Source organism: Orcinus orca, chromosome 18 (assembly GCF_937001465.1).
Source record: "Orcinus orca chromosome 18, mOrcOrc1.1, whole genome shotgun sequence".
Classification (NCBI taxonomy): domain Eukaryota; kingdom Metazoa; phylum Chordata; class Mammalia; order Artiodactyla; family Delphinidae; genus Orcinus; species Orcinus orca.
In genome coordinates, this window is record NC_064576.1 from 18,000,719 (window position 1) to 18,018,909 (window position 18,191).

The 18,191-nt window shown below is 39.5% G+C and overlaps 1 protein-coding gene across 1 annotated transcript in view; it reads right to left on the minus strand.

The window, feature by feature from the left end:
• Nucleotides 1-4,191, minus strand: part of GPC5 (glypican 5) — a 1,376,579-nt gene extending 1,372,388 nt beyond the window's left edge. The window contains exon 1 of the mRNA XM_004283463.3: nt 3,634-4,191. Within this exon, the coding sequence (XP_004283511.1) occupies nt 3,634-3,799 (166 nt within the window). The 5' untranslated portion in view covers nt 3,800-4,191. The remainder of the gene's footprint in view (nt 1-3,633) is intronic.
• Between the last annotated feature and the right edge of the window lie 14,000 nt (nt 4,192-18,191).

Sequence of the window (18,191 nt, forward strand, 5' to 3'; positions counted from 1 at the left end):
ATTTTACAGATGAGAAAATGGAGGTTCAAAGAGGACAACTGATTAACCTCAGTCACAGAGTCACAGGTGCCAGGACCAGGTTTTGAACCCAAATGTCTATAATTCCAAACTCCAAGGTCACCAAGTAGATTGTTTCTCTTGGGTATCAGTATAAAACAACACTGCCCTTGAAGCCAACATAAGACTGGATTATAATGAAAGCAGTTTAAAAGAACTATAGCGCACTACTTAAAGTGTCCTATAGTATTAGAATTTAACTTTGCCACATCAAGTTTATTTTTATTATACTATTTACAGCCAAAGCTACCAAGAAAAAGTTATCTTTCACACGCTACTCTCTGTATCAAGCAACATCCACATTTAAAAACTAGTTGGTATATAAAATCTGAAGGTAGCCTTGGATTTTTATAAGCTTCTCCTTTCTGAATTAGCTTCTTTAAAAAAAAGGAAATAATGCATGTGTGAACAATGCCTGTGTGAAGAGAATTTCAATGGGAAAGCATTATCCCTTCTCCCCAATAAAAAAAATAAAAATAAAAGGACCTTTTAAAAGACATTTTCACTAACAGTTCTTTTCTGGATGAAATAAACAAGAGCAAAGGGCACCTTGACTACTACCTAGGAAATAAAATCAGAACACAGGGAAATCTGTAATTCTAATCACATTTACACCTTCTCTCCTTTTTTACATTTCTCATCCAAACATCCTTAGGAGCTCAATAGGCTTAAAAGAATTGGAGCAGGGTAGAGAACAAAGGTGAGGGGAATCTGAGAAACAGCTTAAATGGCTGTTCTCACCATTTTAGTAATTTCAAATTGGGTAACATAGTTTTCAGAAGATGTAAAAGTCACAAATATAGAATGAAACTGTAAAAAGTTATTCTACCTGCTTATATTTTAAAAGTGGCATTTTGGCCAGGCATCTCAGGAATTAACTACTTGTGGACAAGAAATGCAAGAAAGCACTAAAAAAATTAACTTTCAAGGAAAACAAATATTAAATTTAAATGTATTAGCTTTAGTCAATGAAAGCCTATGTGCTAAATACATACACCTGCTAAAAAGAATATTAATATTTGTATTCTTATGTGAGAATGACTACTTAGATATTAACTATGTTCTCTCTTGAGATTGAGGATAATTTTAGAAAATAAGATTCAACTACTATACTCAATCAAGCTAAATATTATAGATCACATATAAATACAAAAATAAAGAAAAGCTTTTATGACCCATGTGGTATGTGTGGTTTACTCAAATGGGGAATGAAAGTTTTTTTAGTGGAAAGAAAAGAGACATCAATGTTAAAAGAAACAGTTTAATATTCATTTAATTATTCAAATAAAAAATGACCAATAATAGAGGAATGATAAAAATTCAGAATTACATCAAATTCAGATGTGAGTGCCTGTTAAAAGAAACAGTTTAATATTCATTTAATTATTCAAATAAAAAATGACCAACAATAGAGGAATGATAAAAATTCAGAATTATATCAAATTCAGATGTGAGTGACTGTTAAAAGAAACAGTTTAATATTCATTTAATTATTCAAATAAAAAATGACCAACAATAGAGAAACAATAAAAATTCAGAATTATATCAAATTCAGATGTAAGTGCCTGTTATTGGGTGATTCTGATTCAGAATAATACTTTCACGTGACTTTTTCTTAATGCAAATATCAAAAGAATTCAGCACTTCTTTTCACCAGCACCACTGATGTCCCTAAGAGTGCAGCCCTGCATGGCCCCTTGAGTAGGTGCTGCTAGGATTCCTCCATTGCCCTTAAGCCACAGATAAAGAAAGCTACTAGCAATGGGGAAACAATCCAGAATGCCTTAGAAAAGAAGATGCCTGCCATCCTGGCTCTTTTTTGTGTGTCATGTATATCAAACACAAATAAGTGCAACCATTTCCTTCTCTGTAGGACAGAGTTTCAGTTTCAGTAAAATGTTATGCCAGTGACTGATAATGGTGCAAAGTTCCTCTTCAAAAGAGATGAAACCCACACAAGGTTCTAGAAATGTAATACCTTCTAGTCACTGTATTAAGTTTAGCAGGTACCAGATATACTGAGATATGAGATGGGTGGTGAAATCAAGGCCTTACTGTCAACATTTACTGAACATATCAGCCAAAATTATGGGATCTGGGGGGCCAAATTCTATGGTTCAGGTGAGGATTTCACAGCTCAATGCCCTCACCAAGTCCCCTGCCCCAACACACACACTCACTTTAGTTGCATTAGCTACTGACAAGTGTGGGTTTGTTTTTTTTTTTAATGAAACGAATGCACCGAAATAAGAACAGGTTTACAAGGGTGTGGTATCGTTTGAGAACAGAACTGCCCTCAGCTGAGAATATCCAACTATGTTGTTTCAAGTAGTATAGAAAAAGTGCCTAGTACCGAATAGGTGTTCCAATAAATATTTGTGTGTTTGTTTATAAGACTAGTCTTGTAAACTAAAATAGTTTCGGCGGGCTCAAATGGCCAGATTTTCCTTGTGGGATGACTCCAGAACTGAGTTGACAACCAGCAAAGAAATCAAGCGAAAGAGCCAGAGCTCCATAGTGCTACGAGCAAGCCCCCTCACCATACAAACTCAGAGGACGGATTTTAGACCCAAGCATCCTCCACAAGTTCTTCGTCTAACCAATAAGCTCACAGCATTTGTCAGTGTGTTGGCCTCGTAATTAGGTGCATTGCTCCAGTAAGATCGATCTTAGCTCCAGACACCTGCTGTCGCGTTTGACAACTAAGACCTATTCTTCCAGACCGAATGTAAACTGGAAATCCCGCCCGCAGAAGGAAATTTGCGCGGAGGGGGCACGCAGCACAGGGTAAAGGTGCAGGCACACGCGCTTACGAGAAGCAGAATCGACGCTTGCCACACTTACTGTATTCTTTCCCTTTCAATCTCTGGAAGATCTCATCCATGTCAAGTGGCTCCCCCATGCATTCTGTTTGATTGCCTGTTGCCGGCACATCTTTCAGGCGTTGCATCTACCCAGTGGCTCCGAGAGACACACTGGGTAGTTTAGGTTCCTGCAAGGTGGGCTTGATGCCCGGGCGCGGAGGGGCAGCTAAGGGTCACACCAGGGAGGGCGAGTCTTAATGACAGAGGGGACCGGCCGCCCTTGTCACTGCCCCATTCTCCAGCAAAGGAGGATAAGGCAGCTTTGTGTTTTTACTATCAAACTTACAGCGACCAGCCCAACTCCGTCCACCGTACGAGAAAGCAGCCAACCGAGGCCCCCCGGCCGGGCACTGGGGAAGTTCCCACGTGGAACAGAAACGCGGTCAGGCCACGCTGTCCCCCGCTGGCAGGTTTACCGACCCCTTCCAGCGCATCCGCCGAGACTAAGGGAGCCGGGCGGGAAGCAAACGCCCAGAGCTCGGCTCAGCCGCAGGCGGAGTCAGGGAGTCCCCGGAGCTGCGTTGCGCTCGGGATGTTCACGCCGCGCTTCCCCAGAGGCCTCCCCAGGATTCACCCTGCGCGGCCCGAAGGCCTCAAAGGTCATCTTCCCAAGAAGGGCCATTCAGACAACCTGGGGAGCGCAGGGCCGGCGCCCCGGACGCCCCAGCCCGCGCCCAGACGCACGGCTCCGCGCCGACAGTCCGCGCCTTACCTGCCCGCGGCGAATCCTGCAGTCCCTTGACAGGTCCCACCAGGCGCCACTGGAAAAGTTTCCTAACTTCTTCGCAGCTCTGCAAGCCCCCGCTTCGGGTAGACCCAACGAGAGCCAGAAGGAGGAGACAGCGACAGCCCACGCGCCAGGTCTGTGCGTCCATCATCGGTGTCCTGGTCACTCCTTCCCCCGCCGTGGACCCCCTCTCCCCGCGCACCTTGCGCTGCAGGCGCTGGAAAAGGCTCGGTGGTCGAGGTTCCCAAGAGGTGCTATCTGTCGGTGGGCTGGGACGCCGGCTTCACCTGCGGGCACTTGGCTGTCTCCGGAGGTGCCCCAAGGCTGAGACACCGGAGTTCTCAGTCAGAGCGCCGCCAGGTCTCCCTCTCCAGCAGGGCGAGATGGCGCCGCGCGAGCGAGGAAACGGCTGGAGTCGCACGGAGCCCGAGAGTATCTGGCTCGGGGCACCGCCGCGGTAGCCGAGGGCTCGGCTGGAAGCGGCCGACCTGGGACGCGCAGCCAGTCTAGCTCCGCGGACAGGCCCCGCCCCCGCCCCGTGGTCAGGCCACGCCCCCCGCGTGCCGCCCGGGGTCTCCCTCACCCGTGGAGCCTGTCAACGGTGGTCCACGCTGGAGAGACAGCAGAGCGGCGCTGCGTGGAGCCAGGAAACAACTAAAACGGAACCCGACCTCGCTCTCCCAATCCATTCCGGGGAACTGCAGTCTGAGGAAAAGAAGAGCGAATGTACGAAGAGGCTCAGAGAAGACGCGATGAGAAACACCAACTGGGAATACTTCCATATAACTACTTCCGTATAAATCAAGGTCCTCAATGCATAGGAATTTGTATTCGAATTGCATGAAATGGGATCTGGGCACAATACAAAAGGCAAAAAACTATTTATAGTTAAAGATCTCAATTGAGAGGCTTGATAGCACTTAGGTTTTAAAAGAGTGTACATGAGACGTTATTTTTTTTAATTTCTGTATGTTTGCTGCTTTGGAACTTTTTTTTTTTGTAACATTACGATTTTCTGAAAAAACTTAGAAGTCATAAAAATTACATTCAAACCTTATAACGTTCTTATTTTCACAGTAAAGTCCAGTTTATTCTCTTATTACCCTTTAGCATCATATTTTGCTTCAGTACTTTGTATCTATAAGGGCCCTTCTGAGCTTTACCACTTCTGGAATTTCTTTAAAACATTTCTCAAAGAACTACTAGGGTAAAAGTGCTCAGGGGAGTTTCTCACAAGGAAGATAGAAAAATGAAGACTTTAAGTGATTTTAAAATGACAAAGGAATTTTGTCAATTTACAAAAGGACTGCATTAGAAACCATAAGCCAAAGGGCCAGATGTATTTTTGAAATATGATTGACTTAACACTAAGACTGTGAATGACAAGAGTGTTTCATCATCTACAGGCACCTGAAGACAGTCCTCCTCCAGTAAAACAAAACTACTTAAAAGCATCAGGCCAGGGAGACTATAAATGCTTTAACCACCTAAAGGGAATTTATTCTCAAATTTGAACCCTTGCCAAGAGATAGACATGAATAATTTTAAGTCTTAGTTAAATGTCATGGGACTTTTTAATGACCATTTATATCAAAGGCAGCACTTTCAGCATTGATTAGTGTTGACTGATTAGATTGCTTGTTCTAAAATCATTCCAGGGCAATGGCTGAGATACTTCTTCAATGAAATAGTACTTACTTGGCCTCTGACATCAGTTCCATGAATACTAGATTTTTTTTATTTTTTTAGAGAAGCTCTCTTAGTAAATGAAAACTGAAAAAGTTAGCTGCTTTTAAATTCACAGACTTCAAGCAAAGCTTTATGTATGTATCCTAGTAGAAAAAAAAAAAACTGCCCCCTGAACCTAACAGCCACCAAGTGTGGGAAGACTGCTTGGAAGTCAACCCTATAAGAAGAACAAGAAGAATGACCATGAGTATGTGTATGGTGCTTAGATGCCAGGCAATATTCTAAGTGCTTTTTAAGGGTAAGAATTCATTCACTTAATCTTTATAACAACCCTGTAAAGTAGTTACTACTATCATCATTGTTTTACAGATGAGGAAACAGGCAGCACAGAGAGGTGAAGTGGCTTGCCCAAGGCCAACATACCTGCTGAGTGGTGGAATGAGAAATCAAACCCAGGCGTTGGAATCCAGGAGATGTGCTATTAACCACAGGCTCTCCTCGGCCACACCATGCCATACCGAAGAACCTAGTGGGTTACATTCAGTAACACAAAAAGCTGTTTATAGTTTATCAGGGTTTTTTTTACTAGTAAATATATATAATTTTTATCTGTGGCATTTTATTCTACTAGAATTCCTTCTATGTTAATATAAGGCTAATAAATCCCTAGGTTTTCCAAAAGTTTTTTGTCTTACCCGGATCTCTCCTTGATTGATTTGATCATCATAGAGTAGCATTAGCATTAAAAGAATCTCAGAGATTACTTGGTCCAATTCATTCACTTGGAATCTCTAAAACAATTTGTCTTACAAGGATAAAATCACAAACACCACTGAGAATGATGAACACATACTATATTTTTAGAAAAACAGTAAGCTAGGCAGAATTGGGATTACAGAGACATGTAAGCAAGTTCTCGGTGTTTTTGCAATTTATTTCAGCAGAATAATTAGGTGGGGAGTTATATACAGAAATGGAATAGGATCTAATGAGAAAATAAATGTCTAGTCCATGCAAAATGTCCTCAATTACAAAAATATATATTTTGTTTCTACCTCTTATTCCCTACTGCTACCACCATGGATGAGCTTTAAGACAAGCTTCCTTCTGCCAACCAGAATACAATAGCAAAGTGCCTTTAATGTGAACACTCTAGGGCAAAATCTCTACACACTGTACTATAACTAATCTTTTGTTCAGTTTACCTGTAAACATTAAAGATGAAGCTAGGGAGAAATGTCTGTAATTTGACAGTGATAATGCCTCATTTTTCAAAAGTTATTCAATAAACATTTATCGAATGCCTTTTATGTAATAGCACTGTGTTTTGCTTTTGAAATACCAATACTTGTAGATAGAAGAATCTCTAAACGGTCATTATTTAAAATACACTTTAATATTCTTCTAAATGCAAAGCTTCTAAGTAACCCTTTACAGTGTATCAACTCAAGACCTTGTAAAGAGAAATAAAGAACCTCCAGCATGGTTTAGATGATCTTAATGATGTCACATTGCCCTCCATTCTGACTACTGCTTTAAGCTAATACTGGCCACTGGTTAGCTCACCCTCAGAAACTGGCTGGAGTTAACTCCTGTACCCAATCAAAATTAATAGCTAATATTTACTAAGTGCTTACAGGTATTCTCATTTAACGTTTCAACCACCCCATGAGACAGTCACTATTATACTCATGAGGAAACAGAGGTACAAAGAGATTAAACAGCCTTCCAGAAGCACAGATAAGAGCCCAGATGTAAGCCAGGCATACCGACTTCTGCACTCCCGTGGCCACCACCTCTCCTGCTCTGACAAACCAGACACCTGCCTTGTGGCCCCTGGACTCAACCCATATCATATATGGGTAAAGATCCTGGTGGTCGGTGCTCTTCCTTGGGGACAGCCAGCTGGACCTCATCTCTGTAGTGGTCCAGAGACCTGCAGCGACTCTAACCCTGGCCCAACTCTACCTTCCCGGCAGCCACCTGAGGTCCTACTTAACCCTTCAATCAGGAAGACTATAGTGTAAGAACTAAAATTCCAGGAGCGGCCTTGACCTCTTTGACCCTCGTGGGATCCCAAAGGCCTACTGGTGCGTTCTTCACTAGCCAGATACGCCCCCCAACCCAGCAGTAAAGGATCCCTCCCTGGCCATCTCCCCTATCAGCCAGACCAGCTCCATCCCACCTTATCCACCTAACCAGTTTCTCTTCTCTGCCATACCCTCGAAATTATCCTACAAGTCAATCACATCCTCCATGGGAACCGGTCACCTAACACTCTTGTCACTACAAAGCCTGCCTCTCACAGCCCTCTGGCTCACTCTGCTCTCAAGTGGAACCCACACGTGGCCCTGCATGGCATGCGGTATCTTCCTCCCCTGGACTGAGTGTGTGTGACCCATAAACTGCTGTGAGTCTCATCTGCCCATCATGTGTCTGGCCATCTCTTATTAATTAAGAAGGGGGATCCTTCCTTCATCAATGAGGTAAATAGGAGGCAATACAAAGGCTTCCACTTAGCTATTTCGCTAAAAAATCCTGACTTTTGCCTTGCCCCACCTTCTCTCTCTCCCAAATGCTGCCCGGTTAAAGGGAGCTAAATTGGAGGTCAGCCCCAGCTGACTCTAGCAACGAAGTTCTGCCACCAAGTAATCAGAAGGAAATTGAGGGATCTTCTCCTGATGTCTCCTCAGGGTCAAGAGAGCAACTGTTGAGAAAAAGCTGCCTGCGGGAGAGAACTCATAGCAAATTACAACATTCCATAAAATACTCAAAACCAGATACCAGGATGAAATGTTCATGGAAGTCAGCGGGAAACTTTGATCAGCAAACACATTTTCACGCCAACGCTTTCTAAAGAGATATATCTATTGCTAATGTATATTTCCAAATGGAAAAACCTCATCTTCTAATCACCAGTACACGTTTATCAATGATTTTGAAATATTTTAGATGCACTTATGTCATTATCTCACAGTAATTATGCTTCAAGGCAAAGACAATGTAACTATTTCTCAAAAAGCATTAGATAAATACACTGTTCCTGTGTGGAGGTTTCAAAAGTATATCATACTGTATTTAATTTTACATCTTTTGTGTTTAATGAAAGACATTTGACTTCTTTCAGAGAACTTACTGAGAAATAAAAACATTAGTTGTTCTAAATGAGAATGAAAGCATTAAAAATGACACTTAAGAAAGGAACCCAGGAAAACTCAATGAGTTTATGAAACTAAATTTCTTCAAATAATTTTCTTCTAGTCCATATATAAGAACATAAAAATGGTGTTTTTCAGTTGTGACATATATTACATGTGTAAATTACAGTACATTATAATGGAAATGAATACAGTACAAATTTCTCTCATTTGCAAATGGAGACTTTGCACCAACTAATATGAACCCAACTATTTTTGATTTACAGAGTAAAATCCACATTTAAAATTCAGTTTCATCATTAATTATGCCAATATTTTAAGGAAAGACAATTGCATTAACAAATAAATTCAGTTGTTATCTATCTGGAATATATAATATTCCTTCTTAAATGTTTTTCAGAAATTAAAATAGGCAAAAAAAAAAATCCTTATACCTGTTTGTTGCTGGTTGTTTAATGTGAGAACCAAAGGGTCGCAGAAGTTTATCTGCCAGACTATAAGCCTTGTGAGATCTAGTGAGCCTGCCATATCCACCTCTACACTCTGAGCAGTGAGTGACTGACTGCATTTTGTGTCCATCCATAACTTTACTGAATGAATTTGGCCCCCATGAGTTTGATGTTCTCATGTGCCCTGTATTATCTTTATTAGATTTCTGTGATTATTTTTTTAACATCTTTATTGGAGTATAATTGCTTTACAACGGTGTGTTAGTTTCTGCTTTATAACAAAGTGAATCAGCCATACATATACATATATCCCCATGTCTCCTCCCTCTTGTGTCTCCCTCCCACCCTCCCTATCCCACCCCTCTAGGTGGTCACAAAGCACTGAGCTGATCTCCCTGTGCTATGCGGCTGCTTCCCACTAGCTATCTATTTTACATTTGGTAGTGTATATATGTCCATGCCACTCTCTCACTTCATCCCAGCTTACCCTTCCCCCTCCCCGTGTCCTCAAGTCCATTCTCTATGTCTGCATCTTTATTCCTGTCCTGCCCCTAGGTTCTTCAGAACCTTTTTCTTTTTTTTTTAGATTCCATATATATGTGTTAGCATATGGTATTTGTTTTTCTCTTTCTGGCTTACTTCACTCTGTATGACAGACTCTAGGTCCATCCACCTCACTACAAATAACTCAATTTCATTTCTTTTTCTAGCTGAGTGATATTCCATTGTATATACGTGCCACATCTTCTTTATCCATTCACCTGTCAATGGACACTTAGGTTGCTTCCATGTCCTGGCTATTGTAAATAGAGCTGCAATGAACACTGTGGTACATGACTCTTTTTGAATTATGGTTTTCTCAGGGTATATGCCAAGTAGTGGGATTGCTGGGGCATATGGTAGTTCTATTTGTAGTTGTTTAAGGAACCTCCATACTGTTCTCCATAGTGGCTGTACCAATTTACATTCCCACCAACAGTGCAAGAGGGTTCCCTTTTCTCCACATCCTCTCCAGCATTTATTGTTTGTAGATTTTTTGATGATGTGTGATTATTTTTTAAGCAGCAGTCAGCTTTTTAATTTCCACTTAACTGCTACATTTTTACCTTCAAAGTAGACACTATCAGTATCTGAGAGAATAGTATCAATAAACACTTTTGAAACCAGGTTTTAACTTCCGGACTAAAATTATGTATGGGTCATTGCATCACCAAGTATCTGACTTTCAATAAATCTCTGATGTCCGTTTCATTTCTTTTCATTTCCTTTCCTATGATAAAAATGTGAGGTCAATGTCTTAAACATTTAATATTACTACCAAATTAATTATTTAGTCAAGGTAAAGAATTGTTTTTCTAGTTGTTTTCCTGCAGCTTCTGATATTACAATATCTTAAATATTCATATCTTCAGATAAGATGAATATTAATACTACACATTAAATATTCTCCAGAATGATTATTCATTATCTGTGTCATTTTGGTCAAGTTGTTAAACCACTCTGACACTCTTTCCTTATTACGTAAAATGAGGGGGAAAAAGAATACCAGTTATGTTATTGACAGGGTTAACTGAGATAACATATGTGAAGTGTTTTGTTCGATTCTTGGTTCATATAAGCACTCAATAAATAGACATTATGATTCCTCTCCATTGGAAGAATACCGGTCATTAGTTCCTGATCTGTTAGTTACATCCCGGATGTAATTAGGACAATAAACCCGCTCCTCTGAACCCAACAACTGTTCAAAACTAAAATCTTTTGCCCGCCTCATATTCATAGTACAATTTCTTCATATTATTTAGCATTTACGCACCTGTCAAATTACTTGGGGTGATGGGGGGTAATGGCAACAAGGAGATTTATCTCAGCTCGGTGTCGGGACAGGAGAGGCTAAGTTGCCCAAGGTCATGAGCTAAAAGTCATTTTTAAAAAAATACTCCTCTCAGAACATAATGAGCCCTTACAGCAAAAACTGGAGACTAATTATCATTAGCTTTTTAAGATGCAAAGTGTAGACGCTCTACTAATGATAAAGCCTCATAATTGATAATTATCTTTGATTAACGAGTAGGCAAGTTCTTCCAGAGGCTTTCACGGCAGTGCACCATTGTCATAATTGATCTTTAATTGTTCCATCTAAAAACTCCTTTTATCATAGGTTTAATCTTTGCTATTTATAAATAAGGTCCAGGAACAGGCCTTATTAACTACCCCTAGATGTGATATCACTTTACAAATGTCTTTGCAATTTAATTAGCATTCAGTCTAATTCTTTAGATTTGCATATGAAAAGGTACAAGCAGTTCATGCTCTCAGGCAGAAAGGAGAAATCCCTTGCTCTGACCACTTTTGAATTCTCTTCTTAATCCAGATTTTTTGAGAAGAGACAACAATCCTCCCTCTGGTTGTGTCTGTGGAGATTCTACATAATTGCCAACCTTCTGCTCCTGAAGGAGAATTGTATTCTTCCCTTTCTTGGGAGGAAAAAAAACTCCATTTGATCTACTGCAGTTCCTATATATCATCCTAGTTTTCCCTCACTCTTCTTTTTCTGCCCATATCCTCAAATGATCTTGTAACTGTTCTCCTGATGTTAATAAATCACATTAGTCCAAAAACCTCGTGCCCCATTTTTGCGTAATCGGCTGAACCTGAGGTTGCTAAACATTCTCTTAAAGTCATTCTCTTAAAGCTCTTCAGCTTTCTTGGCAGTGCTGTCCAAGGGCTCCTAGCTCTCCAACATTCTCTTCTGCCTGTTTCTCCCCCTCTCTCCTGCCTCCTCATGGTTAGTATATCCCAAGGCTTAGAACTTAAGACTTGTTCTTCTTTTCCTACATATTTCTAGAAGGATGTACTGGGTTTGAACAGTGTTCCCCTCAAAAAATTCATGTCCACCCAAAACCTCAGAATGTGACTTTATTTGGAAATAGGGCCTTTGCAGACGTAATTAATCAAGGATTTGGAGACGAAATTATCCTAGATTTAGCATGAGCCCCAAATCCAGTGACTGCTGCCCTTATAAGAAGATGAAAGAACACAGAGACAGAGAAAAAGGAGATGTGAAGAGGGAGGTAGAGACCGGAGTGATGCAGCTACAACCCCAGGAATGCCAAGGATGCTACAACCACCTGAAGCCAGAAGAGAGGCATGGGATTATTCCTTCCTTAGAGCCTCCGGAAGAAACCAGACCTGCCGACACCCTGATTTCACACTTCCGGACCCTTGAACTATGCGAGAATGATATTCTGCTGTGTTAAGCCATAGAGTTTGTGGCAGTTGTGGTAACTGGTTATGGCAGTCCTAGGATCATTTCACAAACACAAGACCCCACAGTCTGTTCTTTTTATTAATAAAATCATCCTTGCTAAACCAGAGTGTATCTGCTCTCTCCTCTAATGTCTCTATGTAATATAAATGACAAGACTTGGCAATGTACCCACCTTTCTCCCATATTCATCTTTTTCATTCCAACTACCTCACTCTTTCTCATTAAGTTAGCAGTTGATTGCATTAGTTTCCAGAGAGAGTTCATCACTTAAAAATCTCTTCCTGCTCTAAATCATCCTCCTGGGCCCAGGTCAGTTGGTATCAGGCCTGTACTCTATTCAAAACACTGAAATATTACTGAATTGATTATTAATTGATGGCAAAGCAGACTCCACCATCTAACCCTGTGTTTCTTCAAATATAGTTGGGGGAATAGCTGCATCATATCAACCTAGTGTGTTAGAATGCAGATTCCTGGGCCTTATCCAAAAATAGATTCTTGGTTTGGGATCCAGAGTTATTCTCATAAAACACTTATGCAAGCTCAATATTTAGACTTAGTGAAAACACTTTATTTTGCTGTAAATCCGCTCTCCTTCCTACATGAGCCAATTGTTTTTTCCAGCGGGAGAGAAATCCATGATTTACCACTCTCCCCAATATACCTTGCTCATTTCTACTTGTAAGCATCAGATAAACCTAGAATTACTTCCTTCTTCCTCTCTTTCTTTCTTTCTTTGAAAGCTCAACTCAAGTTTCCTACATTATTGTGCCAATCATTATTTGCTGCTCGATTATATATCATTATTTAAGTTATTATGCGGTTATGTTTTGTTTCCCTAAGAAAATCTTAAGCTGCCCCACAGTGCTCAAAAGATCTAGGAACTTGGTAAGTGTGTGTTGACTCAATGCCTCAAAGAAAGGCTTGAAGCGGCACCTTAAAAGGCTAATCAATTTCTGTAGGAGACTTAGATGTACACTCCCTCATTAGAAAGTAAACTAATGCGAGTGGTTGCTCATATTCCTACTCATTCCACTCTAGTACAATTAAGAAGGCTGACCGATGATAATTTAATAATGATAACATGTCTGATATTTGCTCTTCAGAAATTTGAGGGTAGATATCTAGACTTCAACTACCAATTTTAAGTCATATCATCTACTGGTCTAACAGCTATTGAATTAGTCTTAATGCAATAAAATTTGACTAGTAATTTAGGAAAATAATTATTATGTTTATAAAAGTATAATTTTAAAACTAAAATCATACCAGTATTCATTACTTATTTTCAAATACAAGTCATTTCATTGACTGACAAATATCTATTGAGCATAACATGTACTATGCAAAACAAAATATTGATTACTTGGTCCATAGCATATTAACCATGGAAACTAAACATAGAATGATATCTATTGCTCTTCATGAAGGGGAAAACATAAATATTCTGCAGAGAGAGAGCTACAATACACAGGTTCTATCAGCCTGCTTTATCTTTTTAAATCCAAATAAATGTAAATAATCACAAACAACATTTTAAGAAAATTTCTCTACAATCATAAAGCAACCTATGCTTTTTAACTGTGCCTTGGCTTTCACTAATTAGCTTATGCCTCTCTCAGAAGAAAACAAAAGTTTATATATTTCAGAATTCAAAGCACATTCCCTGCATTCTCTGTTCCTTATTGTCACTTCAGATGTGTTACCTAGAGAAAAACTGGAGAAGCCATCATACTAGATCTCCAATACCACCCTGTCCACACATTTAATGAATGTTCCCTCAGAATCCAAAAAGCATTACCTAAACCACTCATTTAGACCAAACCCTGCTGAGTCCTTTATCAACATCAGTGTGCCCTGAATCATTTCACTGATTCATTCTAACATCAAAGCCCCTACAGGCCAGGCTCTGTTCCAAGTACAGAACTAGAGATGCAGAGCTGAATCACATGCCGTCTCTTCCTTCAAAAAATTCACAGTTCAGAAGGATAGACAAGCACATAAACAAATAAGGACCGTAAAGGGTTATGGCTGCCCTCACCAGCGTGCAAAGAAAGGCTACAATGGCTACCCTGAGCAGAAGGTTCAAGAAGCAAGCTGTTTGTCTTGTGCAGTTGCTTAACACGTGTCCTTCTAATGTTTCAAAATGCACTTTAATCAAATAGAAACTTTAAAATAAAGTACAAATATCTCCTTATGATAAGTCATTGTATCTAAGGGGTTATCTATGTTGAGACTCATTGGGTTTAGCAAGCAGAGATTCATGCTCTTATGCTCAGCGCACTAATAAAAAAGAATCCATATATCACATCAGTACGATAGCATATAATGTTGTCAATAAAAATTTTACTTTAAAAGTTTCAAATAACTTGAGGAATATCGGATGAGAAAACTAAGATTGAGACGTAGATAGAACATGTTTGCAGCTGCGGTAAAAACTGCATAGAAAACAGGATGATAAAAATACACTAACTGGTTATTTCTGGTTTATTACTTTCTTTTTTATAGAATCAGACTTTTCCAAATTTATAGTTGAAATCTGAAAATAAGCATTTTAAACAAATAAAATTCCATACTGGCCTCAAAAAGGAATCTACATTCCCCCACATTAGAGGAAGGAAAGGAAGTAAACTAAAAGATGAGTGGAAGCAAAGAGCTCTAAAAGGAAATGCTTGACTAACATTCCTATAACAAGAGATTTTCAGATTGGTTTTTTTTTTTTTTTGAGATTTTCAGATATTTGATAGGACTTTATGACTGTTCATTTTGCAGCTCAGTAAATTTTTAAATATGAATCTTTATATCCAAATTAATTACTGTGCCTGAGTGCAAATTGAGGAGCCTGAAGCAATGGGTTTAAGCAGCGAAGTGGAAGCATACCAGACTCTTCAAGTTATTCAAATGGTGCTCAGCTCCTGTCTCTGCCCTTCTCCCTTGTGGCTTCCTCTGCTCCTGCCTACAGGGCCTCAGCACCCCCCTTCTCTCCGGTAACTTGTCCAATGGGGAGTCCGAGAGGAGCAGAGAGGAGACAAAACCACATGACTGTAAACAGCCAAGAGTGAAAAGATAAGCAGTAAATCTCAATAACGATCTAAAAAGCTCCAGAGGAAATTAATCCTTTGTCAGTTGCTTCATTTGCAAATATCTTCTCCCATTCTGAGGGTTGTCTTTTGGTCTTGTTGACGGTTTCCTTTGTTGTGCAAAAGCTTTGAAGTTTCATTAGGTCCCGTTTGTTTATTTTTGGTTTTATTTCCATTTCTCTAGGAGGTGGGTCAAAAAGGATCTTGCTGTGATTTATGTCATAGAGTGTTCCAAAGAATAGTTACTGACATGTTTGTGCTGTTTGTATGCTAATTTGGATAATCTGTAAGTAAAATACAATGTTGTCCCTGTTACTTTATTATTACTTGACCAGTGAATCCTCATTAAGTTTCTTTGCAGTATTTTTTGTGTTGTTTCTTAAAAAGAAAGTCACTTTTAATCACATTACTTAAAAAAAAAAAGGCAAATTACTTCCTCTTCATCAGCCCCTGGATCTAGTCAAAATTTCCCTCCATCTTTAACATTCTGTTACCTTATGCCAGTCACCAAACCTCTGAGTCTCCAATTTCTCTGGAGGGACTGAGCTAAATGGCCTGTTATATCTCTTCCAGCTATGAAATTCTATAAATTTTTAAAAATATTATTGGGTTTAAACAGGGGCTCTTGAGAAACAACAAGCAAAAACATTTAATGCTCAAATGAATTGACACAGTCTATTTACGTAGATTTGAAAAAAAATCATACATAATTAACTTTTGAGGCTCCGTATTCTACAAACACATAAAGACAGACTAAAATATCTACAGATTAAAACAAGATAGATAATCTTAGTAATAGCATAGAAAATAAGCCTAGCTCTGCAATAGAAAGGTGGCGAGTGGTTTTGTCTCATGATTTGGGTAACTCAGGATTTAAAACAGCTTCACATAATGCAAAAGCCAAGGCTATCTTATTATATTTATTAGCATTACTGATATTAGCAGTAGCCTTTTTTTAACCACTTATTATGTGCCAGGGTCTGTGGTAAGTGTTTAACGTTCATTTTTTCATTAATGCATGTTATAGCCTGTAGGTACAATTATAGTTCCTATTACACACATGAAAGAAATCAAGGCTCAGAGAGATTAAGTAGCTTGAGGAGGTCACAATGCCAGCGAACGGCAGAAGTGGATCTGGAACACAGGTCTCTGATCTGCCTGTGCTCTTAACCATTGCCCTAGCACTGTCACTCTGCTCATTAAAAGCCTTAATGACACACCACTGTCCATTACATAGCGTGCCATTCCAGGTCCTTTTTGAGCTGAACCCCAACCTACCTCTTCAGAGTTGTTTTCCACTGTTTCCTTTTATACTTAATTCAAGCCAAACTGCATCGCTTCTTTTCCCAGCTTTGTGCCTTTGACTAAGCTATTGGTTCCTCGACCTTCATTCCCAGTCCCAACACATGTCTCAAATTATACTCATTGTTCATGAAACCAGTTTGTCTTATATGAAGCCATGAGCCCCTCCTCCATTCTCATATTATTTCATTTGTTCCTCTTCTGTGGCATTTATCACCTCGTTATTGCATATGATTGTTCGTATGTCTTCCTTTATCACCTCCACTAAAGTGAAGCTCTTGTGTACAGAATCAATGAAGAGTTCATTTTTGTAGCCTCAAAGCAATTAGCAGAAGACGAATGTGGTTAGCTTAGAATATTAGTATTTGTTCTCAGATAATCAGAAAGTTTCAAAATGAATATTTTGTTTTAAGACCCAGTAACATGCATTGGAAACTTGATCTGCTCTAATCAAGGAATCATTTAAGAGGAAAACACACAGATACTTACATGACACATATGCACACACATGCACACATACACACACATAAAGAAATTAAGTAAAACAGAAGTAGAATTCTGAAAAGCTGAGATTATTTTTTGGTTTTGGCTAATTTTCACTGAAGCCTGTGGGGAAAAAGAATCACCCTCGGCCACTGAACTATAGGGCTTCCTTTATGTTACATTTCTGATTTTCACAACAATTACTGATACCTTGAACAAAATATTATATCTAATAATTTTGAAATTTCATCAAAGAAAAATCAGTTTAATAGTTTTATTCTTATTTACCTTTCTGGCTAATCTGTAAGACTTAAAATAAAAACAGAGTCTGCACGGTACAAACATCTATACATTTACAGTTAAAGCTAAAACTTTTTTTTCTTACTAGGAAATTTTAATTAGAAGCAGAAAACATGGAACAAATAAACTTTTAATGTGCTCACAGAAGTTTTTCTGCCCTGGCAGCCTATGGAGTTCTGTTTCGCGGAGCTCCATAGCCAACTATTTATGGTTCATAACAAAATGTTTGCCATCAAACAATGTCTTGGCTCTGCTTTCTGCTTACAATATGTCTGTTCGTCCTCAGCTGCCTGCCTGCTTCACTTCCCTAGAAACCTCTTCAAGAGCTGCATTCATCAGACTTCTACTCTCCAAATAATAATGCTCTCATCACTAAGAAACAAACATCTTATCCAAGTGCTTTAGTTTCATCACTTTCATCACAACATTTCAGACTGAATTGCTATCATATTATTGTATTATGTCATGGGTATTCCTTTCTCTTTTAACATTCATATATGGTCAATCATTGTATTATCAATTCTCCATTCAGAAATTCTCTGGGATTTACTCTTCATCAGTCTTACTACTGTCAGCCCAATCCAAGCTTCAACTTCCCATAACTCACCTATTCTGCAAAGACCTATGTGAGTTCCAGTGTGAAAGTCGGTGCATTCAAAAACCATGGTAGTGGGCTTCCTTGGTGGCGCAGTGGTTAAGAATCTGCCTGCCAATGCAGGGTACACGGGTTCGAGCCCTGGTCCGGGAAGATCCCACATGCTGTGGAGCAACTAAACCCGTGCGCCACAACTCCTGAGCCTGTGCTCTAGAG